The 26,605-nt window shown below is 43.6% G+C and overlaps 1 protein-coding gene across 1 annotated transcript in view; it reads left to right on the top strand.

Moving 5' to 3' along the window:
- Positions 1 to 16,606: 16,606 nt before the first annotated feature.
- LOC144597735 (ryanodine receptor 3-like) overlaps positions 16,607 to 26,605 on the top strand; it is a 308,708-nt gene continuing 298,709 nt past the window's right edge. Inside the window, exons 1-2 of the mRNA XM_078407262.1 lie at positions 16,607 to 16,618; positions 16,825 to 16,944. Coding sequence (XP_078263388.1) covers positions 16,607 to 16,618; positions 16,825 to 16,944 — 132 coding nt within the window. The remainder of the gene's footprint in view (positions 16,619 to 16,824; positions 16,945 to 26,605) is intronic.

Genomic DNA, 26,605 nt, shown 5'->3' with positions numbered 1-26,605 from the left:
TACCCTCACACCTCGACAATTTAGAACCTTTTAACAACTTGTACTGTTTCTCGACCCTATCTAAAGGGCTGGGGGGCGACCGTGGTAAGGGTCCGGCAGTTCTGATGTGCAGCTAGGAGGTCGTATGCATGACCTTTGAATCCTTAGTGACTGTCTTCCCTGCTAAATTCCCACCCAGTCCCTCTACGACCACTGTTGTTCGGCACGTCTGTGATTTGGGCACGGTAGGACCACATAAATTGTATTGTATTGTATTGTATTCTTTTATTGTAATTCGATACCGAGATACCGAACAAAATTACATTTTCCAGCAGTCACAGAACACAAAAAAAAAGAACACAAGACACACGACCCCAACACAAACATCCATCACAGTGACTCCAAACACCCCCTCATTGTGATGGAAGGCAACAAAACTTCCCCTCTCTACCCCCACGGACAGACAGCTCGACCCCTACCGAGGCGACCGACCTGCACAGCCCCCGCAAGGGGATGGAAGTCCCTGTGGCCGAGCCGCACTGAGCGCTGAAACGTCCCGCGGCCGTATCGGGCGATTGAAGGCCCCGCGGCCGAGCCGCACCAGGCGATGGAAGGCCCCGCGGCCGAGCCGCACCGGCAATGTTAAGTCCCGCGGCCGAGCCACCCCGGGCGATGTTAAGTCCCAAGGCCGAGCCACGCCGGGTGATAGAAGGCCCCGCGGCCGAGCCTCACCCCGACCTAAAAAAAGAAAGGTTTCCCCCACCCCACCCCACCACCCCCACCCCACCCCACCACCCCCACCCCACCCCACCCCCCCACACCCCCCACACATACACAGCCAAAAACAAAAAAACACCAACACCAACACACAAACAAAAGGGAAAAAAGACAACAGACTGCCAGCGAGCCCGCAGCTGTTAGGCGCCACTCAACCGTGCGCACCCAGGGATGCCAAAATGTTGACCCTATTACCTCTATAGGGTATCAACTGACATGCTGATCAAAAGACTCTAAAGCGAGGTTTAGTTTAGTTTAGTACAACTTAATCTTTATTAACACTTGAGTAACTTTAAACATGCATGCAACAATTGACTTCTGATAACTTCTCATTTACAGTACTTTACTATTTCAACATCACTTCTTAAATTAAATCACAAAACTCATGAATTGGAGTCAGATATTACCCGTATGAATGAATTGGCCAGATTCACTCTGTTGGTAGGGTGTAGTCTTCTCTGAGCTTTGAACTCAGGTACCTCCTTCTTGCGATGGTTGTTCCCGGGTTGTCGCTGCCGATGTCTCGAACCGCCCTTCTTTTATACTAACTTTCCTTTCATCTTCGAAAGGAAGCCTTTGTTCTAACCCAAGATGTGTTTCTCATGGCTTTACTGTCAATCATTTCAAGCTGTCACTCCTCCAAGGGCTGAATAAACAAAACACATCTTAATTCCTTATCAGGCTAGGGAGTTCTTATTTATGTTGCTTGTTCATACCTCCTTCTCATTATAGAGATTTTTTGCAATATGTCTGTTCCAGGCATCTTATCTTGTCAAGGCCTTACTGCCTATCCGTGAAAGTACCTTCAGCTCTGCTCCCACCAGATGTCAATGACGTGACCGTTTTCACTGCACTCCTTTGTTCAGGCTCCAGCATTTTGCTCTGTCTGCCTCTAGTAATATCCTCCCAAAACCTGTCGGGATACTTGACATCTAGTCCCAGGCTACAGTATCAAATCATGTGTGGCATCTAACTGGTGTGGACTGCATGCATCTTTACCACCAATTTATGTCTGAAACATTATTACTGGTCAATTTAATCTGAAGCCACTGTCTGATTTATTTTTATTCTCGTCTCTCCTGATCCAAGCAATTAAGTAAGAGACAAAGGAAAACCTGCATGCATATTGCATTTTTCATTTCCCATACACAATGTCTGAAAGAAATTCAAAACTAGTGAAATAGATTTTCAACGTCTAGCCAAAAGATATAATGCAGGGAATGTGGCAACCAATTTGCTCACATCAAGTTCTCGCAAATAACAATTTGAGATGTGATCTTATAGATGTGTATAAGATCATGTGGGTAATAGGTAGGGTGAATGCACAGTATTTTTCTTGGGGTTGGGGTATTGGGAACTAGAGGACATGGGTTTTTTGGTGGGACGGGAAGGATTCGGTAGGAACCTGAGGGGCAATGTTTTCACACAGAAGTGTGGAGCAGGCTGCCAGAGGAGGTAGTTGAGGCAGGTACAATAGCATTTGGAGGACACTTAGATGGATGCATGCTTGGGGAGGGGGAGGGAGGTTTTGAGGGAAGTGGGCCAGTGGAATTAGCTTAGATGCGGCATTTTGATCGGCATGGATGAGTTGGGCCTTCGGGAGCTGGCAACTGCTCCCTTGCCTTTTTCCAATGAGCTTAACATCTGTAGTTCGAAAGTTACGAGAGAAGATTCTGAGATAGGATATACAGGCATTTAGATGGACAAGGGCTGATTAGGGATAGTCAGCATGGTTTCACATGGGAGGTCATGTCTTCAAAAAACTCAATCATATTTGTTAGACATGACCAAAAAGGTCGATGAGGGCAGACCTGTAGATGTTATATACATGGACCTCATTGGAGCATAGGAGGATGAGGGGTGATCTTATAGAGGTGTTGGCGGCACGGTAGCGCAGCGGTTGAGTTGCTGCTTTACAGCGAATGCAGCGACGGAGACTCAGGTTCGATCCTGACTACGGGCGCTGCACTGTAAGGAGTTTGTACGTTCTCCCTGTGACCTGCGTGGGTTTTCTCCGAGATCTTCGGTTTCCTCCCACACTCCAAAGACGTACAGGTATGTAGGTTAATTGGCTGGGTAAATGTAAAAAATGTCCCTAGTGGGTGTAGGATAGTGTTAATGTACGGGGATCACTGGGCGGCACGGACTTGGAGGGCCGAAAAGGCTTGTTTCCGGCTGTATATATATGATATAAGATTATGAGAGGAATAGATTGGGTAGATGCACAGAGACTCTTGCCCAGAGTAGGTGAATCGAGGACCAGAGGACATAGGTTTAAGGTGAAGGGGAAAAGATGTAATATGAGTCTCTGGGGTAACTTTCTCACACAAAGGGTGGTGGGTGTATGGAACAAGCAGCCAGAGGAGGTAGTTGAGGCAGGGACTACCCCAACATTTAAGAAAAAGTTAGACAGGTACATGGATAGGGCAGATTTGGAGGGATATGGACCAAATGTGGGCAGGTGGGATTAGTGTTGGCCGGTGTGGGCAAATTGGGCTGAAGGGCCTGTTGCCTCACTGTATCACTCCATGACTCTAAATGAGGGAAATGAGGTGCGGAAAATGCTTAACTGTGAGGCTATGTGAATGTTTCATAATGAAGATCTGTTGCAGTGAAATTGATCCTCATACCATCATAATATTTACAGAAGGGTAATGGTAAATTTAGAACAAGAATCTCTATTTCTCATTTGGAAATATGGGATTATAATCCAGCTATATACCAGCACATAATAATGTTATTTTTCAGTTCAAGCATGTGTATTTTATATTTAGGTATTCCATTGCAGTATGATGTCCCAAATATGCATGTTGGCTGGATCATGCTGATAGCAGGCCTGCAGGTTCATGGCTAATTGCTGGCAAGTTGAAAAGTGTATCAGCACATTCTGAATTTCCTTGTTTGTGCTTTCAGCATGGAAATATGAAACCTGATGGATGTCAGATGCCGGTTGACCATAGCTCCCACTCTGACCTTGGCTCACTAATGACCCCAGGGGCATTCCTTAATGACCTGAGCCAGATGCACGTAACCACTGGGTGGCACCGTACAATGGCAACCTCGCCAACAGTCTGTCTCCTTTTCTTCTTTTGTTGTTTTTAGTTGGTTGTTAAATATATGTTTTAATGTATCTTTAGTTTTGTATTATGTAGGGAGGGGGGGTGGATGAAACTTTAAAAAATCTCTTTCCTCGATGGAAATGCAACTTTTTCCGTATCGTATCTCCGTCCGCACTGCAGCCTAACATCGTGGAGCTGGCGGTCCTTTTGTCAGTGATCGACTTTGGGAGCTCCAACCACGGGAGCTTGCGGACTTAACATCGTGGAGCTCGTTAGGGATTGACTTAACACCATGGAGTCGTTAGGGATCGACATCGGGAGCTTCGACCGCGGGAACTTCGATCGCCGGCTGTGGGAGCTTCAATCGCCCCGACTGCGGATGGTTCGACTGCCCCGACTGTGGGAGAAAAGGACGGAAGAAGATAAAACATTATTGCCTTCCATCACAGTGCGCTGTGGTGGATGTTTATGTTAATTTTTATGTAGTTGTGTGTCGTTGCTTTTTTGGTATGACTGTTTAATTAAATTCCTTGTATATTTTTACATACTTGGCCAATAAATTAATTACAATTACAATATCTGGTCCCTCAACTTCATCCAGGCCTGAGTTGGAATCATTTCAATGGTGGTTGCTGACATTCATAGAAAAGATAACTGATATGTATTTTTTGAAGTTTGTTTTAATTTTTAAAAAGAAAATTGCTTGCAATGCCACAGGTAGTTTAAAGGCTAATTGGTACTGTCTGTGAGCATGGCTTTAGTTTTATCCCCCTGTAAATTAATTACTGTCTGTGACCCATTTAGGCTCTTAGTCATTAGGCTCATAGGCCCCAGAGTGATTGCCTGTTGAATCAGAGTTGTGTCATTTACCTTCGGACTCATTTGATGTTCATGAGTTTAATCACTCTTTTGCAGGACAGAAAGTTTATTTGTTGTCCGGCCTTCTAATAATAGTGAATTCTATGTGTAATGGGCACTTTGACTTCCCTTGACATTTTGAGATGACTTTAGATACCTTCAGAAACATTTGGCTGTTGTCCTGCAAATCTCTTAAATAAAAGCTAAAATTAGAAATTGAAGTAAGATCAATTCTGAAATCATTTTGGGTATGTAGGAACTAAATAAGACTGAATAGGACTTATATTACAGAGGAACAGAAGTGTTTTACTCTCCCAAGACTAGTCCAGCATTTATAATATGTGATCTAACCCTGCCTTTAATTCAGGTCACCTCATCCAGATCAAGGATCCTGATTTTTTAACTTAATTTTACTTGATGTTGTGTCATAGCTTTTTGAATCAATAATCTAAAAATTGACAAGATGAATCGTGTCATTGAAGCAATACGAAAAGTAATGTAAATGATTATGATATATGATGGTGCTTCTTGAAAGGGATTTCTGAGTACCCTGAGTTTACTTTGTATAAATGAGCTTGTAATCCAAAATATTAGATTACTATCACATATTAAACTATCCATAAAAAGTCGCTGAAATTTTTAAAGTTTACCTGTGCAGTAAAACAAATACTAACTACATTTTGTTTTCTTGAAAGTGACACTGCAGCACTCCTGAGTAATTAGTTGATGTATACACTCATAGACTTGGAAATTATTAGGATGGGGCTTGGCATGTGCTTTATTACCTATTCTCAAGATTAAAGTTGTGTGATTGGTTCTTTCTGGGGAAAATGTAATTGTAAGTGTAATTCTGACATTGTGAGTTAATGTTTGCAGAATACCAGGATAATTTATGTAGTTATTTCTCCAGCCAAAGGTAGGATAGGTAGTCAACATATCCAGGAAGCTTGTGGTTATTTTGGAGTTCTGGGGGTTGTGTTTGGGATAGATATGACAGTGGTATTTAAGAGACTTTGGATAGGCTTATGGATATGCTGGGAAAGGAGGGATATGGATTATGTGTAGGCAGATAAGGATTGGTCTTAACATCATGTTTGGCACAGACATTGTGGACTGAGGGACAGTTCCCGTGCTGTATTGTTTTTTGTTCCACATAACAGTATAACAGTATAACAGAGCTTTATTTGTCATTCGGTACCGAGGTACAGAACGAAACTACATAGCAGTCATACAAAAAAAGAACACAAGACACATAACCCCAACACAAACGTCCATCACAGTGACTCCAAACGCCCCCTCACTGTGATGGAGGCAACAAAACTTCCACTCTCTTCCCCACGCCCACGGACAGACAGCTCGTCGCCGACCGACCCGCACAGTCCCCGCAAGGGGATGGAAGTCCCCGCGGCCGAGTCGCACCGGGTGCTGAAACGTCTCGCGGCCGAGCCGGGTGATGAAAGGCCCCGCGACCAAGCCTTGCGCAGCTAAGTCCCGTGGCCGAGCCGCACCAGCGATGTAAAGCCCCGCGGCCAAGCCGCACTGGGCAATGTTAAGTCCCGCGGCCAAGCCGCACCAGCGATGAAAAGTCCCGCGGCCAAGCTGCACCGGGCGATGTAAAGTCCCGCGGCCGAGCCGCACCGGGCGATGTTAAGCCCCGCAGCCGAGCTGCACCGGGCACTGTTAAGTCCAGTGGCCGAGCCGCACCAGCGATGTAAAGTCCCGCGGCCAAGCCGCACCGGGCGATGAAAAGTCCCGCGGCCGAGCTGCACCGAGCACTGTTAAGTCCAGCGGCCAAGCCGCACCGGGCGATGTAAAGTCCAGCGGCCGAGCCGCACCGGGCGATGAAAAGTCCCGTGGCCGAGCCGCACCGGGCACTGTTAAGTCCAGCGGCCAAGCCGCACCGGGCGATGTAAAGTCCAGCGGCCAAGCCGCACCGGGCGATGTAAAGTCCAGCGGCTAAGCCGCACCGGGCGATGTAAAGTCCAGCGGCCGAGCCGCACCGGGCGATGTTAGGCCCCACCGCCGAGCCGCACCCCGCGCCGTGAGGAAGAGAAAAGTTTCCCCCACCCCCCCCACCACCCCCCACCCACACCACCACCCCCCACACATACACAACCAAAAAAAACAAAAAACTATCCCAACACCGACACACAACAAAAAAAAAGGAAAAAAGACGAACAGACTGCTAGCGAGCCGCAGCCGTTAGGCGCCGCCACTTCCGCAAGTCATTGGGCCTTCACAACTTCTATCTTTCACTTATTAGATAATAGAATAAATTGATTACAATCTCCAGCTCTAATCCTTAGTAAATCAAAAGCTGCCATTTTGACTGTCATTATGACAGGTTATACGAATGATCAGATTTGAGGCTTCCTAAAATTGAGAAGTAAATCCTTACTCATACTCCATTGTGATCCTTAAAATTGTCATAAAAGCATTTTAATTTCATTTTGATCTCTATATAAACCTGAACTACCTTCCATCAAGGTTTATAAATGGCCCCATTGTTCTGAAAATCACTACCCAACTGATGCCTTTGACTCGGGCTATTCTCAATGGATTTGCTACCAATGGTCTGAGAATTCACAAAAATCAACACCACTTGTGCTGCTATTTCTTGCTTTATTGATACAATTGATCGACCCATAGAAAAATAGGTATGAACTCTGAATTGTTCCTGTGTAACCCTGATCATGAAGTAACCCTTTTATCTCTCCAAAGATCTCTCTTTTGTTAATATTAGTAAGCCTTTTGCAGCCTCAGTGCTGGGCATATTATTTTTCCATTGGAATACAACCTATGACTCGAATCCACTATCTTTTGCTATCTGATAATACTTTGCTGCCTTCCAACCACACTGCTCCAGAGGTCTGTTTGAACAAGACCGATGTTCCCCAATGTATGAATAGATTCTGGATTGCGCTGGTACCTAATCCTATGATCTTTTCAAAAACACATTCCTTTGATCCAATGCCTGAACCCGACTATTCCCAAGATCATTGGTGCAAGCTAAATGCCCATAACTATAATGCGCAACTGGACCCAATTCTATTCCAAGTAATCTATTCCAGTGATTCAACAGTGCTCTTCCCTTAACTCAGAGGATCTCTTTTCCACATATGCCCAACAACATTTTGTTCTGCCTCAATGGTAAACGATTGAGATATTTCAAATACATCAACAGGAAGATAACAGATTGACTTACCCACAGGATCTTTGCACATAATTATAGATACATTCTTAATCAACAGGTGGCCTTAAATGTAATATTCTAGGTATTTGCCTCCAGTGTGCAGTAGATACCATTAAGCATTCCTGATTCCGCTTCCTCATTACCTATGCCATGTTCCAGTGGAACAGTTTCATAAACTCATGCCATTGTTTTTGATCCATACGGAGACCCCCATCTGTTCTTCAGGGACTTGCATTTCCCAACGCAATGTGTCCTATCCTATGACAGTTGGTAAGCAGGGCCATTTCGAATGGGCATTTGTAGATTGACAGCTCCCTTAATGTCCTTGGCTAAACCTCCTGGATTTTGCAGATGTGTGATCTACAGTCTTCCCACTTGACCTCATAGGACCTTTTATTTTTCTATCAAATAAACTTGGAGAACCGTGTGACTTGCTACAAAGGAAGAGACAGGGTTTCTGTGACCACCTCTATTCAGTTGTTCTGCCTATACCTCGAAATTGTGCCCAGGAAAACAAAGACTCACATTTTTAAGTGCCATGTACATTTTAGTGGCTACTTTATATATTCGCTTAGTTGTCCATCATATTAAACTGTTTTGACTGATTTCGACTGATTTTGTCCATTTTGCGCACCAAGCGATACTGTTATACTATTCTTCGGTCTGAAAATCACACCTTTTTGTCAATGTTTTTCCTTATCAATTTAAAGGACAGGGAAAGAAATGGCAGATTGGGTTTAATCTGAGCAAATGTGAAGTGTTGCACTTTGGAATGTCAAATAGAGGGGTAAGAATGCAATTAATGGGAAGACCCTTAACTGCGTTGATGCACAGGGGAATCTTGGGGTCCAAGTCCATAGCTCCCTGAAAATGGCACTACAAGTAGACAGAGTGGTACAGAAGGTGTACAGAATACCTGTCTTCATCCACTGAGGTATTGAGCATAATAGTTAGGAAGTCATGTTGCAGCTTTGTAGGACTTTGGTTACACTACATTCGGAGTATTGTGTGTAGTTCTGGTCACCACATTATAGGAAGGTTGTGGATGCTTTAGGGAGGATGCAGAAGGGGTTTGCAGAATGGTACCAAGATTAGAAGGTATTAGCTATAAGAAGAGGTTGGACAAACTTGATTGTTTTCCTGGAGAATCAGAGATGGAGACCTGTGTATAGAATTATGTGAGACATAGATATGGTAGACAGTTGGAATCTTTTTTCTCAGACGGTTATGTCAAAGACTAAAGGGCATAGCGGTAAAATCAGAGAAGAACGTTTAAAGGAGATGAGTGAAGCAAGTTTTTGCACAGAGTGGTCCGAGTCTGGAACGTGCTGCCAGGGTGTTGGTGGAAGCAGATAGGATAGTGGTGTTTAAAAGGCTTTTAATCAGCAGATGGATATGCAGGGAATGGTGGCAAATGGATCATGTGTAGATTCAAAATAACATGTAGATAAATGTTTAGTTTAGAGATACAGCATGGAAATAGGCCCTTCGGCCTACCATGTCCGTGACAACCAGCGGTTCCCGCACAATAACACTATCCTACACACACTAGGGACAATTTACATCTATACCAAGCCAATTAACCTACAAACCTGTACGCCTTTGGAGTGTGGGAGGAAACCAGAGCTTCCCAAAGAAAACTGACGCAGGAAGAATGTACAAATTCCATACAGACAGTACCCATGATCGGAATTGAACCTGGGGCTCTGGTGTTGTAAGGCAGCAACTCTACTGCAGCGCTATTGTGTTACCCCTAACCTGGCATTGTATTTGGCAGAGAAAGTGGATTGAAGTACCTGTTCCTATGGTGTACTGTTCTAAATGATTCTGGTTCTTGGATACAATTGCCAAATGTGTTTCTCAAAAGTCTCCAGCACCTAATTAAAATGTTTCATCGCGTTTCACTATTTTTTTTCACAGGAGGGCTTTTAAAAAAATGTGGCGCCACTCTTTCTCTGGCCCGACCAGGAATAATATCACCTTTTCTCTTCTAATGTAATGTTTGTATTCTATAATGTGTCCCAACCAAGTAGGTCAATAAGACTAAGATGCAAGAAACTACAAATGCTGGAATCTTGAGTATTGCCAATGTGATGTCTATTGCTTCCTTTTTATTGCCACTTCTTTAAGCAAATAAGCAGGTTGCAATATCAACTGAATATGTTTTATTCAACGCTATAACTTTTAACTAAACAACAATGTGTGGTACAAGGATCAAAATCTTATCATCTAGCACACTTATATACTGAGACACTACAGTTTTGAACATGAATTTTCAAAATATTCTTTTTCTGGTGATTTGCAGTGTAATACTGTTTATTTTTCATTAAGTTTCATTCAGGATTATATTTATTTTTATTTTCCTAAATTGAAATAAAGATAAAGAAGAAAGTTAGGATTATTTTCTGTCCTTAGACATAAGCTAATAGTTGTGACCGTAACATATTTAGATCTCTCAAGTTAATGTAACCCTCTGACCAGCAATGTATCATTATCTCACTGCACCTGTTTTTAATAGCCCAAGTCATTTGTCAGTGTAAGGAATGTTTACAGTAAATGAATAGTTGGTGGCTAATTTCTTTACTCAGTCTGAGGATGATCACTCTGGATACTTAAAGCAGCATGGGATTTTTTTTTAAAGTACTTCCATATTTATTTGAAAAAAGAATAGCATTTTTTTAATATGCCACATGATTGATAAATGGAGTATCTATTTAAGTTGCCAGAAGTATGTTTCTGGCTTGCGTTTTGGATCTTGCTCAATATGTTAAGGCAAGTAAGTGGATGAAGCAAACCCTTAGCTCTAAACATAGCCTGTGCTGAGAATCATCAACTGATGGTTTCATATTTCAGTTTTTAAAAAAGTGCCACCTATTGGCAAGATCACTTTACAACAAAATTTATAGCATCCAGAATTTAAACTTTATTGGAATCAGGATCTGTTACTTAAAAAGAAATGTAAGAATATATACATATAAATGTGGTGCTTTTCACCAAGACTTGGGTAGTTATGGTAGACCTATTGGGTTGATGTACACTACCTAGGTAAGTAGATTGACACAGTGGGACTGTATGTAATGCAACTGCCTCAGTACTCCAAATTTGTAATTTGGGTAGGTATTTCAGGTAAAATATTGCTTTTCATGTTTGACTGGAAGAGGGGGCTGCAGTGACTGTGACTTAGCAGTTGATGTATTTAAAAATAATAGACGAGCATGGACCCGTTGGGTCCAAATCTCACCTGCGGGCGCTCCCCCTACGTGGGACCTGCCAAAAAATGGGCGGCGCTCCCCCTACGTGGGACCTGGACCAATCGGGCGTCGAGTTCGATGGAAGGAAAATTTTGAAGCTTTTTTTAAAAATGGGCGGCACTCCCCCTACGTGGGACATCACTCTGGCGGGTCCCGCCCCCGCCCGTCATAGTGAGTCCCCCCCCCCCTCATCCCTCATTGGCCGTCACTCAGGTGGGTCCCGTTGTGATGTCACACGCTGAACATGGCAAGAAATCTTTTTTATAAGGGAATTTTAAACTTTAAAATCTCTAACTTTAAAAATATGAGACCAATCTGAATGAAACTTGGATGAAAGGGTCCCCAGGTCAAAGATGAGTAAGGTGGTCCTAAAATTGTAATGCTAACGTGTGACGGGGGTACAAAAACATGGCGGATAACAAACATCCTAACATATATATACACATCGACCTTCATAACAAATAACACACAGAGTTTTAGTAATATACTTGACCAAGTGGACCCATTGGGCCCATTCCTCGTAGAGGGGGGGACAGGGAAGGGGAGAGGGTGCCACTCTCCTCAGCCCCCTGGCGCCAGTGCTGCAGCCAGAGCAAGCCATGGACCCAAAGCCTCTTCTGTATTGGTGTAGGATCCTCACCCCCTCCTCTCAATCCCTCTTATCCCCCACTCCTCCACCCCCACTCCCCCACTCCATCCCCCCAACCCCACCCCCTCTCCCCCCTCTCCCCTCCCCCTCCCCCCTCTCCCCTCCCCTCTCCCCTTCCCCCACTCCCCCTTCCCCCACTTCCCCCCTCCCCCACCCGCCCTCCCCCACTCCCCCTCCCCCACTCCCCTTCCCCCACTCCCCCCTCCCCCACTCCCCCACACCTACCATCCCCTCTCCCCTTCTCTCCCACTCCCCTCCCCCCCACCCCCAATCCCCCACCCCCATTCCCCTCCCTCCCACACACCCATCCCCCTCCATCTCCCCTCCCCTCCTCCACTCCCCCCCCACCCTCCTCCTGTCCCTCAACCCAGGCATCAGTCAGACCCCCCACATCGCCCTCCCCTGCAAGAGATTAATATGTATTGAAAGATATACAATATAACATTTAATATTCTTACATTATTATATTTTAAGTATTATAATTGTTATATTATATTATTATTATTATTATTATTACCATGTGTGTGTGTGCGGTGGTGTTGCAGGCCGGTGATTGTCCGGTGCGCTGGGGCGGAGGGGGGGGAGCTGGGACTACACCTCCCGGCGGTTTGCGCGGCAGCGGGCGTGCACAAGATGGCGGAGCGTGAGGAGGAGGAGAAGGAGAGTGGTCGCTATTTTTGTTGGAGTGGTCGAAGCAGGTGCTGGAGGAGAGGTGAGAGGATGAGAAGAAGCTGCCCGCTGGGGGTTGTAGTCCGGTGATGGTCCAGGGCAGGAGTGGGGACACACGATGCCGTCGGTTGAAGCGGGTGTTGGAGGAGACGGAGGCGAACGTTGGGACGACGGCCATCTGCCTCTTGCTTGTAATCTCCCCTGGGGCCGGGTACGGGCAAGGGGGGAGAGGGAGCGACTCATCCCGGCCCTGGGCGGCCATTGCGGTGGCCAGCAGCAGGAGAGCGACCATCCTGCCAGCGACTGGGGGGGGGGGGGGAGCGCATTTGTTAAAGTCACTTTATTGGCCGTGACTCCCTGCCCCCCCCCTCACCCATTGGCTGGCACTCGTGCGGGTTCCATTGTGCTGTCACATGCTGAAGATCATAATGAAATCGGTTTAAAAGGTCATTTTTAAACATTAAAATCTCTCTAACTTTAAAAATATAACACCAATTTGAATGAAACTTGTTTTAAAGGACAATGGCGAGTAAAGTGGGCCTAAAATTGTTGCGCTATCATGTACCATTTTGTCTGTGTAGTGGGCATGGTACACACATAAACAAATACACACAAACAAACCGAGAGTTTTAGATAGATAGATAGATAGATAGATAGATAGATAGATAGATAGATAGATAGATAGATAGATAGATAGATAGATAGATAGATAGATAGATAGATAGATAGATAGATAGATAGATAGATAGATAGATAGATAGATAGATAGATAGATAGATAGATAGATAGATAGATAGTTTGATAGATAGATAGATAGATAGATAGATAGATAGATAGATAGATAGATAGATAGATAGATAGATAGATAGATAGATAGATAGATAGATAGATAGATAGATAGATAGATAGATTGATTGATTTTATAGATAGATAGATTTTATAGATAGATTTTTCAGTAATGCAGTAATGTCATTTCAGACTATTGACCTCAATTATTAAAACAACCCTTCCACCTCTTTTACGGTGCAGGTCCTGTCCCTTCCTTAGCCTAGTTTCTGAAATTGCTATAATGTTCCAGCTGATGTCCACATCCTGAGTTCTGCCTTAGCTGTCAGGATTCTCGCATGGAAATAAATTGAATCTAATCCAACTGTCTTTCCTCACTCCCTGCCATGTTCCTGCCTACCCTGTTTACTAAACTTTCCGTCATTGAACTCTGTACCACCTTCCAGCATCCCACTTGCCTCACTCCTGCATTTGATCCCGTCATCATGTCAAACTAGTTTAAACCCTTCCAAGTAGCACCAGCAGATATGCCCACCAAGATACTAGTCCTTCTCCAGTGCAGATGAAAACCGTCACTTTGTGCATTTCACCTTTGGCACAAAAGAGATCCCAATGGTCCAAAAATCAAGTCATCCATGCATTCACCTGTCCTATCTTGCAGTTCCAAACCATACTAGCTTGTGGCACTGGGACTAATCCGGAGATAAATACCCTTGATGTCCTATTTTTTTTTAACCTTGTGCCTAACTCTCTATATTCACTCTGCAGGACCTCATTCCTTTTCCTACCTCAGTCATTTGGGCTAATGTTTATGACTTCTGGCTGCTCAACCTCCCTCTTGAGAATATTCTGCAGCCATTCAGAGACTATTGGGCCCCTGGAAGAAGGAAGGTAACACCCCTTCTTGGAGTCTTGTTGGCTGCCACAGAAACTCTTGTCTATCCCCCAAACTAACGAGTCTCCCATCACTATAGCCCTATCTGACTTCACCCTCCCCTGCTGTGCATCAGAGCCAGACCTGGTGCCACAGGTCTGACTGCTGCTCTCCAATGAATGGTTGTACTCCACAATAGTGTCTATTAAGGTATACTTGTTTGGGAGGGGAATAGCACCATGGGATTACTGCACTCTCTGCCTACTCCCTTTCCGAACGGTTTTCCATCTATTTTCTGCCTATACCTTGAGTGTGACCTAGAACACCTATCCATGAGTCTCTCATTCCCCCGGATAATCATGAAGCCGTCCAGCCACAGTTCCAGTTCCTTTACATGGTAGATCAGGAGCTACAGCTGGATATTCTTTCCACAGGTGTCATCCTAAGAGACACTGGAAATCTCCATAACTGCCCATGGTCTATAGGAGGAGCATACCAATGACCTAACAGCCATCTCTGCTGCACTAAGACCGAGGAAGAGTTACACAAGAAAAAACAGACCACATCTTCGAAAGACACAAAGTGCAGGAGTTACTCAGTGGGTCAGGTAGACCTTACCTTATCTTGTCGTTACTCTCTGCTCAGCTTCTGGCTGAAGCTCACGAGCCAAAACCTCAGAACTTGCCCTAAACAAACCACTTGCACCTCAATGCACAATCACTCTCACTGGGTCGCTCCGCTAGTATTTGCCTTCCTTGTGTACACCACTGACAGCAGGTACTCCAGGATACTTACCGCAGCTCTCCACTCAGCTGCTCACTTGCTAGTAAAATTGAATTTGCCCCTCATCTGCATACATATGTAACAAGCAGTTTGATGAGCCTGAGGCAAGAAGGTTTGAGCTCTTTATCTGTTACCATATCACCTGCTGCAGACCCAGCCTGTCATTTATGTCCTTCAGAACTGCCAGCTGATACAGAACTAATGGTGTTACCAAACCAGTCACGGTGAGGACATTGATATTCCACGCCCGATGTGCATCCAGGGAACTCACTGGAATTTGTGCTATCCACAAATAGTGGTGGCCATATAGGAGCATTGATTCATGCAGGCACAGGTTACTGATTGTGGATGATCAGTCATGATCACAATGAATGGTGGTGCTGGCTCGAAGGGCCAAATGGCCTCCTCCTGCACATATTTTCTATGTTTCTATCAACTGATATGGAAAATTGACAGGGGAGAGCCGGTGGATGTGGTGTACCTTGACTTTCAGAAAGCCTTTGACAAGGTTCCACATAGGAGATTAGTGGGCAAAATTAGAGCACATGGTATTGGAGGTAGGGTACTGACATGGATAGAAAATTGGTTGACAGACAGAAAGCAAAGAGTGGGGATAAATGGGTCCCTTTCAGAATGGCAGGCAGTAACTAGTGGGGTACCGTAAGGCTCAGTGCTGGGACCGCAGCTATTTACAATATACATTAATGACTTGGATGAAGGGATTAAAAGTACCATTAGCAAATTTGCAGATGATATAAAACTGGGTGGTAGTGTGAACTGTGAGGAAGATGCTATGAGGTTGCAGGGTGACTTGGACAGGTTGTGTGAGTGGGCGGATGCATGGCAGATGCAGTTTAATGTGGATAAGTGTGAGGTTATCCACTTTGGTGGTAAGAATAGGAAGGCAGAGTATTATCTGAACGGTGTCAAGTTAGGAACAGACGTACAACGAGATCTGGGTGTCCTAGTGCATCAGTCACTGAAAGGAAGCATGCAGGTACAGCAGGCAGTGAAGAAAGCCAATGGAATGTTGGCCTTCATAACAAGAGGGGTTGAGTAGAGGAGGCAAAGAGGTCCTTCTGCAGTTGTACAGGGCCCTAGTGAGACCGCACCTGGAGTACTGTGTGCAGTTTTGGTCTCCAAATTTGAGGAAAGATATTCTTGCTATTGAGGGCGTGCAGCGTAGGTTTACTAGGTTAATTGGCGGGACTATCATATGTTGAAAGACTGGAGCGACTAGGCTTGTATACACTGGAATTTAGAAGGATGAGAGGAGATCTTATCGAAACGTATAAGATTATTAAGGGGTTGCACACGTTAGAGGCAGAAAACATGTTCCCAATGTTGGGCGAGTCCAGAACAAAGGGCCACAGTTTAAGAATAAGGGGTAGGCCATTTAGAACTGAGATGAGGAAAAACGTTTTCAGTCAGAGAGTTGTGAATCTGTGGAATTCTCTGCCTCAGAAGGCAGTGGAGGCCAATTCTCTGAATGCATTCAAGAGAGAGCTGGATAGAGCTCTTAAGGATAGCGGAGTCAGGGGGTATGGGGAGAAGGCAGGAACGGTGTACTGATTGAGAATGATCAGCCATGATCACATTGAATCCATGATCACATTGAAGGGCCGAATGGCCTCCTCCTGCACCTATTGTCTATTGTCTATTGATATGGTTATTAGGTGGTAATGAGCAGAAAATTTGCTTGTCCACGCTTGGCCTGAAGCCTATTCTATGGTGTCCATTGTCAACATTGACTATTCTTATTCGTATACTGCCCTCTGATTGTAGTCCTTTTGTGGATCTGTGCACCATGTGCAACTGAATGTAGTGGTTAAAGTATCTCGTACACTGCTGGGTGTTGTTTTCTGGTTAGTAGTTCGAGCATTTTTGTCGATCAGAATTTTGGAAAATGTAAAACTGTTCTCAACAGCTCATTTTGTTTTATGTAGGATGACGAAGTTGTACTTCAGTCCGTTGCCACCATCAAGAAAGAACAACGTAAATTTTGCTTGTCAACTGAAGGATTTGGCAGTCGTTTGTGTTTTCTCGAGCCTACTTCAGAAGCTAAGGTATTTAGATTTTGCATTCAAATTTCATGATATAATTTGTAGAATGTTCATTCTCAGTGATGGGCTTAAAATATGAAAACAAAATACAAATATTTTCAAATTAATTTGTATGCTATCAATGATTTAAACAAATGGAAATCATTTGATGAATTACAAAAATAAAATGCCATTTTAGTCGAAGTTTAGATATTTTCTCTTTGTTTTGCTGTTCTATCCTGTTTTGCTAAATGAGAAGCATTTGGACAAATTATTCTTCATCAATTGCTGTTGCCTAGTGAATTAATTAAACGGTGCTAAATGAAATCAATAGGGTAGATGAATTGTTTTCTTTAAATAATTTGGCATGTCCATTTTTAAAACATTTTTATTTTTCTATTATCTTGCTTTGCAAATTATTTGTGACCTTGTTTTCCTCATATTTAACATGGTGTGATAAAGGAGACATTGCACAGCTTAGTGAATTGCAAAGAGACAAAAAGCTTTCTGCCTAATTGGGCTCCCTTCCCTCAAAACTCTACCCCCCCACCCCACCCCCCAACCAAACCACTTCTCACTTTGTGTTCAGTTATCAAACTGCTCTTATACTTTAGGTAAGCATGACATTCAGATGAGTGCTGGTGTGTACACACTATCCTATCTGCTGAGCAATATTTTGAAGAAAAAAAGCTATGGATATTATGCCATCTGTTATAATCAATCCTTACCTCTCCTGTATCAGTCAGATGTGTGTTGTGGTGCCTGACACTGCAACGCCAGCATAAGACTGCGGTAGAGTTGCTGCCTTACAGTGTTTGCAGCGCCAGAGACCCGGGTTCAATCCCGACTACAGGTGCTGTCTGTACGGAGTTTGTACGTTCTCCCCGTGACTGCGTGGGTTTTCTCCGAGATCTTCGGTTTCCTCCCACATTCCAAAGACGTACAGGTTTGTAGGTTAATTGGCTTGGTGTGCGTGTAAATTGTCCCCCGTGCATGTTGGGTAGTGTTAATGTTCGGGGATCGCTGGTAGGTGTAGACTCCATGGGCCGTAGGGTCTGTTTCCGCAATGTACCTAAAAACATGTTTGTTCAGTCACAGGCCCACGCAGGACATGTTCTGCCTGTGTCACTATTGTTTAAAGAAAATTTGAGTTCTGAGGACTGTTTCTAATCTAATCATAATTTTTGGGGTAACTTCATAAGGGAAAGCAAGATCATTGGAAAATTACATAAAATTAAACATTTGTGGAAGGATTGTTAAAGCTGGTTGGAAGAAAAAACTTTTACACAATTCAGGATTCTCGTTGGGTCACTGAGTCTAAATCCTGTGATTCTTTTCACATCAGCACTGTGGGATTGCTTTCACCGGAACGAATGCAAACAGTAGGGGAATAAAGAACCAGAGGACATGGGTTTAAGATGAGCAGGAAAAGATTTAATAGGATCCTGAGAGGCAAATTTTTTCAACAGAGGATGGTGGGTATATGGAATAAGCAGCCAGAAGAGATAGTTGGGGCAGGTACTATGGAAACCTTTAAAAGATATTTGGACAGGTACATGGATAGGAAAGGTTTAAAGGGATATGCGCCAAATGCAGGCAAGTAGAACTAGTGGAGATGGGCCAATATGTGCAAACTGGGCCTAAGGGCCTGTTTCCATGCTGTGTGACTCCATGACTTTATTCAACCTGGCTGCTATTTTATTGAGGGAAATTAGGGATATATACCTGGTCATATCAGCAATTGCCAGAATCCAAACAATGAATGAATTTAGGATATTTTATTATATATTGTCTTATTATAGATTGTATTTGTAATTTTAATGGTTTGAAAAAATTATGGCCTTTTGTGTTTAAAATATATAAAACACAGTGAACACCATGACATATACACAGTGAATAGTAGGGCTCTGGTTAGTGTTTTAGAGCAGAGGGATCTAGGAATGCAGGATTTAGGGTGGTCATAAAGGCTTTCAGTATATTGGCCTTCATCAGTCAGTGATGAGTATAGAAGTTGGGATGTCATGCTGCAATTATATGACTGGTGAGGCTACATTTAGAGTATTGTTTCAGTTCTGGGCACCATGTTGCAGGAAAGACGTTGTCAAGTTGGAAAGGGGACAGAGAAGATATACAAGGCTGTTGCCAGGACTCGGGGGTCTGATCTACAAAGAGTGGTTGAGCAGGCTGGGACTCTATTCCTTGGAGCGCAGGAGGATGAGGGGGTGATCTAATAGAGGTGTATAAAATCATGAAAGGAATAGATCGGGTAGACGCACAGACTCTCTTGCCCAGAGTAGGGGAATCGAGAACAAGAGGACATAGGTTTAGGGTGAAGGGGGATAGTAATCTGAGGGGCAACTTTTTCACAGAAAGGATGATGGGTTTATGGAACGAGCTGCCAGAAGAGGTAGTTCAGGCAGGAACTATTGCAAAGTTTAAGAAACTATTTGACAGGTACATGGATAGGACAGGTTTGGAGGGACGTGGGCCAAACACAGGCAGGTGGGACTAGTGTAGATGGGACATGTTGGTCAGTGTAATGGCAGTTTCTATACCTTCTCAGAGTCCAATTTCAATAGCCATTACTGCTCGGGGATGTGGTGGAGATATAGCTTACGCACACACCGCACTCTGAGTAGCAAAAATAAATCTTCCAAATGCTATTTCTTGATTCATTGGTCTTTATTAAATTAGCACAAATTAAAAGAGTAATTCATAACTTTTCGTTCTTATCAACTGTTTCTTCTTCAAACATCACAATTGTTACCGTGTGGTCGTGGTAAAAAACTGTTTTCTCTCCATCCTCCGAGACTAAACTGACCCCCGATATATGTGGCTATGCTAGCCTCCTCAGATGTAGACACTCCCCATTACATATCAAATCACACCCACAAGCATGCAAAAAAGACAAAAAATAGAAATATTAAACATGGCCATTATATAATGACAGTAACTAATTTAAGCCTAAATGGCTCCTACAGTCAGTGTGGGCATGTTGGGCCAAAGGGCCTGTTTCCACATTGTTTGACTTTATGACTTGCAAGCTAATTTGAAGAAATTATATTCAATATTTTGTATTATATTCTGAAATACAGATATATTTATATGGTGATAACATTTACCGTTTATAGCTCGATATTCACTCTGTTTAATTTATTCCAGTTCCATACCCAGGTTATGGCTTGTTTACAGCCATACAGGCCATAGGTAAGGGAGGGGGATGGAGGAAAGTGGGGAGGTGTTGTTTGTTAGTTACCTAGAATTGATGAATTCAATGTACATAGCATTGGATTGTAAGCTACTTAAACGGAATATGAGATGCTGTTCCTCCAGTTTACATGTGGCCTCACTTTGGCAAGATAGGATATCAGTGTAGGTCAATATGTGAATGGGAAGGGGAGTTAAAAGGGTTAGCAACTGTGGGATCCAGCAAGCCTTGGCGGACCGGGTGAGTGTTGCCTAATCTACGCTTGGTATCTTCGATGAGCTACATCTACCAGCCTTGGAGGGCATCTACAACACACGATGCCTCAGAAAAGCCACCAGCATCCACAAAGACTCTTCACACCCCTGCAACAGTCTGTTCGAACTTCTACCATCAGGCAGACGATACAAGGCCTTCTACGCCCGCACCTCCTGACTCAGGAACAGCTTCATCCCCAGGGCCATAGCTGCTATGAACCGGTCCTGCTGAGCCGGATGGTCACATCGCACAGTGATCCAGCACAGATCTACTTGCACTTAATTCTGTTTTAAAACTGTTACAATTTGTTTCATTGGGTTGTTTAAATTAATACTGACTAGCTAATTAAATTATTGCATCGTATGGGAGGCGCATTCCCAATCTCGTTGTACGCCTGTACAATGACAATAAAGATATATTGTATTGTATTGTATTGTATTATATTGAAAAGGAGACAACATTGAGAATACCAAATGCAGTGGATGAGGCTAGAAGATGTGCATGTGAAACTTTCTCACCTGGATGGACTGCTGGGGTCACTGGATGGACGTGAGGGAATATGTTTAGGGACAGGTGTTACATTTCCTGTGTTATAGGGGAAAGCACCTGGTGTGGAAAGGGATAAATGAATCATGGAGTTGCTGAGGGAGCATTCTCAGCAGAAAACAGAAAGGATTGGGCATGGAAGGATATGAATGTTAGTGGGATCATGTTGGAGGTGTCAAAGTGTTGTTGAATGATGTGTTGGATGTGGAAGCTGGTGGGTAGAAGGTGAGGACCACGGGAACTCTATCCTTGTTGTTTCTGGGGATAGGATGAGCGAAAGCAGAAGTACAGGACACCGGTGAGGAATCCATCTATGACAGCAGGGGGGAAACCATGTTTTCTGAAGGAAAAGGACCTTGGATGTCTTAGAATGGAACACTTCATGTTGGGAGCATGTACGGTGGAGATGGAGAAGTTAAAAGTGGTGATGGCGTCTTTGCAAGACACAAGGTGGGAAGAGGTGTAGTCCAGATAACCATGTAAGTTAGTGGGTTTATAGTAAATGTCAACCGATAGTCTGTTCCTTGTGATGGAAATAGAGATCAAGAGAAGGGAGAGAGATAATAGAAACATGGAAACATAAAACAGAGGTGCAGGAGGAGGCCATCTGGCCCTTCCAGCCAGCACCGCCATTCATTGTGATCATGGCTGATCATCCACAATCAGTAACCTGTGCCCAACTTCTCCTCATACCCCTTGATTCTACTAGCCCCCAGAGCTCTATCTAACTCTCTCTTAAATTCATCCAGTGATTTGGCCTCCACTGCCCTTTGTAGCAGAGAATTCCATAATTTCACAACTCTCTGGGTGCAACAGTTCCTTCTCACCTCAGTTTTAAATGGCCTCCCCTTTATTCTAAGACTGGCCCCTCATTCTGGACCCGTCCAACATTGGGAACATATTTCCTGCATCTTGCTTGTCCAGTCCTTTTATAATTTTATATGTCTCTAAAAGATCCCCTCTCATCCTTCTAAACTCCAGTGAATACAAGCCAAGTTTTTTCAATCTTTCCTCATATGACAGTCCCACCATCCCAAGGATCAATCTCGTGAACCTACACTGCACTGCCTCAATTACAAGGATGTCCTTCCTCATATTAGGAGACCAAAACTGGACAAAATGCTCCAGATGTGGTCTTACCAGGGCCCGAAACAACTGCAGAAGAACCTCTTTACGCGGCACGGTAGCGCAGCGGTAGAGTTGCTGCTTTACAGCGAATGCAGCGCCGGAGACTCAGGTTCGATCCTGACTACGGGTGCTGCACTGTAAGGAGTTTGTACGTTCTCCCCGTGACATGCGTGGGTTTTCTCCGAGATCTTCGGTTTCCTCCCACACTCCAAAGACGTACAGGTATGTAGGTTAATTGGCTGGGTAAATGTAAAAATTGTCCCTAGTGGGTGTAGGATAGTGTTAATGTACGGGGATCACTGGGCGGCACGGACTTGGAGGGCCGAAAAGGCCTGTTTCCGGCTGTATATATATATGATGATATGATATACTGAAATTCTCTCGTTATGAAGGCCAACATGCCATTAGCTTTCTTCACTGCCTGCTGTAGCTGCACGCCAACTTTCATTGACTGGTTGACAAGGACACCCAGATATCGCGGCTCTTCCCCCTTACCTAACCTGACACCATTGAGATAATAATCTGTCTCCTTGTTCTTGCTGCCAAAGTGGATAACCTCACATTTATCTATATTATACTGCATTTGCCATGCATCTGCCCACTCACTCAACCTGTTCAGGTCACCCTGCAACCTCCTAACATTCTCTTCGCAGTTCACACTGCCACCCAGCTTTGTGTCATCTGCAAACTTGCTAGTGTTATTTCTAATTCCTTCATCCAAATCATTAATATATATGGTAAACAGTTGTGGCCCCAACACCGAGCCTTGTGGCACTCCACTCCAATGGCCTGACATTCTGAAAAGGACCCATTTACTCCTACTCTTTGCTTCCTGTGTGCCAACCAATTCTCCATGTGGGATCTTATCAAAGGCTTTCTGAAAGTCTAGATACACTACATCCACTGTACTTGTCACATCCTCAAAAAATTCCAGAAGATTAGTCAAGCATGATTTCCCTTTCATAAATCCATGCTGACTTGGACTTATCCTTTTACTGCTATCCAAATGCACCGTTATTACCTCTTTAATAATTGACTCCAGCATCTTCCCCACCACCTATGTCAGGCTAACTGGTCTGTAATTCCCCATTTTCTCTCTCGCTCCTTTCTTGAAAAGTGGGATAACATTAGCTATCCTCCAATCCACAGGAACTGATCCTGAATCTATTGAACATTGGAAAATGATCACCAATGCGTCCACTATTTCTAGAGCCACCTCCCTGAGTACCCTGGGATGCAGACCATCAGGCCCAGGAGATTTATGAACCTTCAGTCCCATCAGTCTACCCAATACTATTTCTCGCCTAATGCAAATTTCTTTCAGTTCCTCTATCCCCTTAGATCCTCTGTCCTCTAGTGCATCTGGGAGATTGTTTGTGTCTTCCTTAGTGAAGACAGACCTGTTCAACTCTTCTGCCATTTCCTTGTTACCCATAATAATTTCACCCGTGTCTGTCTTCAAGGGACCCGCATTTAACTTTACTACTCTTTTTCTCTTAACATATCTAAATAAGCTTTTACTGTCCTTCTTTATATTCTTGGCCAGTTTCCCCTCGTACTTCATCTTTTCAGCCCGTTTTGCCCGTTTTATTGCCTTCTGTTGTCCTTTGAAAGTTTCCCAATCCTCTGGCTTCCCACTACTCTTTGCTGTGTTATACATCTTTTCTTTTAGTTTTATTCCATCCCTAACTTCACTTGTCAGCCACGGATGCCTCCTACTCCCCTTAAAATCTTTCTTTCGTTTTGGAATGTAATGATCCTGCATCTTCAGTCCATGTGAATTTGAGGACAGGAGGAATTTGGTGATAAAGGTAATAAAATCAATTTACATGGGTGCAGGAGGCAGCTCCAATGCAGTCATTGAAATGCCAGTGCATATTTGTTATAAGGTCTGTCCAATATAACCAGCAAAAAGGGAGGTGTTGGTGGGGTCCATGTGAGTGCCCATGGCCACACAAGGGATCACAAGATGGAATCAAGATATTTGGAGATGATTTCTTTGAGGCAGGAGCAGGCAGAAACAATGAGTCAGCCAGAGCAGTCCTGTTTGTAGATTTTGTGAAGGTGATAGAAATGGACTTTTGGGGCTGGGGAACTATAAGGTTGGAGGTTGTGGATGGGAGACTGCCAGAGATGATGAGCTTAGTAACAGTCTGGAAGATTGTGACCATTTCCGTGGTGTCATGGTCAAAGGGTAGTTATGATGAGTTGTCTGGGAGCTGGTGTGTAGCCTCAGCACAATAGTGGTCAGCCTGCCAGTCTACAACGGCATCTCCCTCCAGTACTTTGTGTCTTTTTTAAACCAACACCTGCAGTTCCTTTTATCTACACGAGACAAAAATAGGTTGACTGCACAGACTGATGGATCCTTTTTTCTTGTTGTTTTAAAATCTAAAATGGCTAAGAGAGGGTGGGGAAGGGTGTCTAATACCAGCTGGTACACTTGAAGGAAGGGTCTATATGAGATCATATGAATTGAAAGTGTTTCAGTTTCTGGAAAAAATTGAAATAAAAGATGCTGACAATACCCAGCAGGTGAGGCAGCATCTTCAGAAAAAGAACAATTGAGTTATTGTCACAAATTGGTGGGCATTTTTTGATACAAACTGGAAATTGAATTCCATTACATCGTCCTGGGGGTTAATATACCACACAAATATGAGATGCTCTTCATAAACCTTACATTGGGCTTTGTTGGAGCACTATTAGAGTTGGAGTGGGAATAGAATGGATAATTAATATGGCAAGTAACTGAAGACTCAGGGTCATCCTGCAGACTGACCGGAGCTGTTCTGCAAAACAATCACCCAAACGACATTCAGTTTCTCCAAAATGGATACCACATAGAGATGATAAAACGTACTAAGAACATAGAATGACGTACAGGTGAATTGCTGTTTCACCTGAAATATTATTTTTGTGTACATGGATTATGGAAAGGTAGAAAGTAGAAGAATAATTGTTGCATCTGTTGTAATTGCATGGGAAGATGCCATGAGGAGGGAACTGGGTGTTGGAAGAATGGTAGAGATGGAGGAGTAAAGCAAAGAATCATGAATGGAATGGTCCCTTTGCAGTGCTGAAGAAGAGGGAAGAGAAAATTAGCATGGTGATGACATCATGTCGAGATGAAGGAAATTGTAGTGCATTTCAGTTCAGTTTACTTTGTCACGTGTACCAAGGTACAGTGAAAAGCGTTTGTTGTGTGCTAACCAGTCAGCAGAAAGACAATACATGATTACATTCGATCTATTTACAGTATACAGATACATGATAAGGGAATAATGTTTCGTGCAAGGTAAAGCCAGCAAAGTCTGATGAAGGATAGTCTGAGGGTCATCAAAGAGGTAGATTGTAGTTCAGCACTGCTCTCTGGTTGCTGTGGGATGATTCAGTTGCCTGATTACAGCTGGGAAAAAACTGTCCCCAAATCTGGTGGTGTGCGTTTTCACACTTCTATACCTTTTGCCTAATGGGAGAGGGGAGAACTGGGAGTGGCCAGGGTGCGACTCATCCTTAATTATGCTGCTGGCCTTGCTGAGGCAGTGTGAGGTATAAATGGAGTCAATAGAAGGGAGGTTGGTTTGTGGGCTGAGTCTGCTGTTCGCTGCAATTTCTTGGTCTTGGATGGAGCTGTTCCCAAACCAAGCTGTGATACATCATGATAAAATCCTTTCTATGGTGCTAATATTTCGATATTATACCCTTTTTGTATCGTATCGTATGTTGCTTAGATTGTTGCGTTGTTAGCCTTTTGTCAAAAAATATAATGTTTCAGAATTACATAATGTGCCTGTATCAAAAGAGTTCTCCTGTGGCCTTGCAAGAAAATGACATGGTAACCTGTTCACTGCCATCTGTGTTTAAAGAATTTTATGCCTTGAAATTCATTAATTAAATGAAGAAAATTATGTCATCATTTATTTAATGAGTATCATCACTGATGACAAACAATTGTAATAATCCTTATTAAATACTTTGTGTTACCTTAACCGATGCAAACTGAGTGACCAGAGCTCTTAAACTAATGTGTGCATAGTTGCTGACACCTTATATGATAAATTTTCACTCAGGTCAGCCCCCTCTTTTTGCTTGCTAGACACATCTCCAAACATAAATCTTGCTTAGTTATCACATTCTGCCGGGATGTTATTGAAGCTATAAATTGAGCCAGATGCATGGGTTAACTGTATCTGCTGCATCAACATCTTATGTGGCCATAATTCACATTTACTGTCTCCTCTGCACTTCAGTGGCAATTAAAATATTACACGACACATTTTTCTTATCATGACAAAGCATTGGTTTCCTAATACTGAAGGAAAGGATTTGAAACACATTGAACATAGAACAATACAGCACAGGAGCAGACCCTTTGGCTCACAATGTCTGTGCTGAAAATTTTGCCAAGACCAATTCTTATCTTTCTGCATGTAATCCGTGTCCTTCCATTCCCTGCAATCCACATGCCTATCCAAAAGTCTCTTAAATGCCACATGCCTATCCAAAAGTCTCTTAAATGCCACTCTGTCTCCACCACCATCCCCA

This window comes from Rhinoraja longicauda, chromosome 10 (assembly GCF_053455715.1).
Source record: "Rhinoraja longicauda isolate Sanriku21f chromosome 10, sRhiLon1.1, whole genome shotgun sequence".
Classification (NCBI taxonomy): Eukaryota; Metazoa; Chordata; class Chondrichthyes; order Rajiformes; family Arhynchobatidae; genus Rhinoraja; species Rhinoraja longicauda.
Note: the sequence above shows the minus strand (reverse complement) of the source record. Positions and strands in the feature narration are given on the sequence as shown.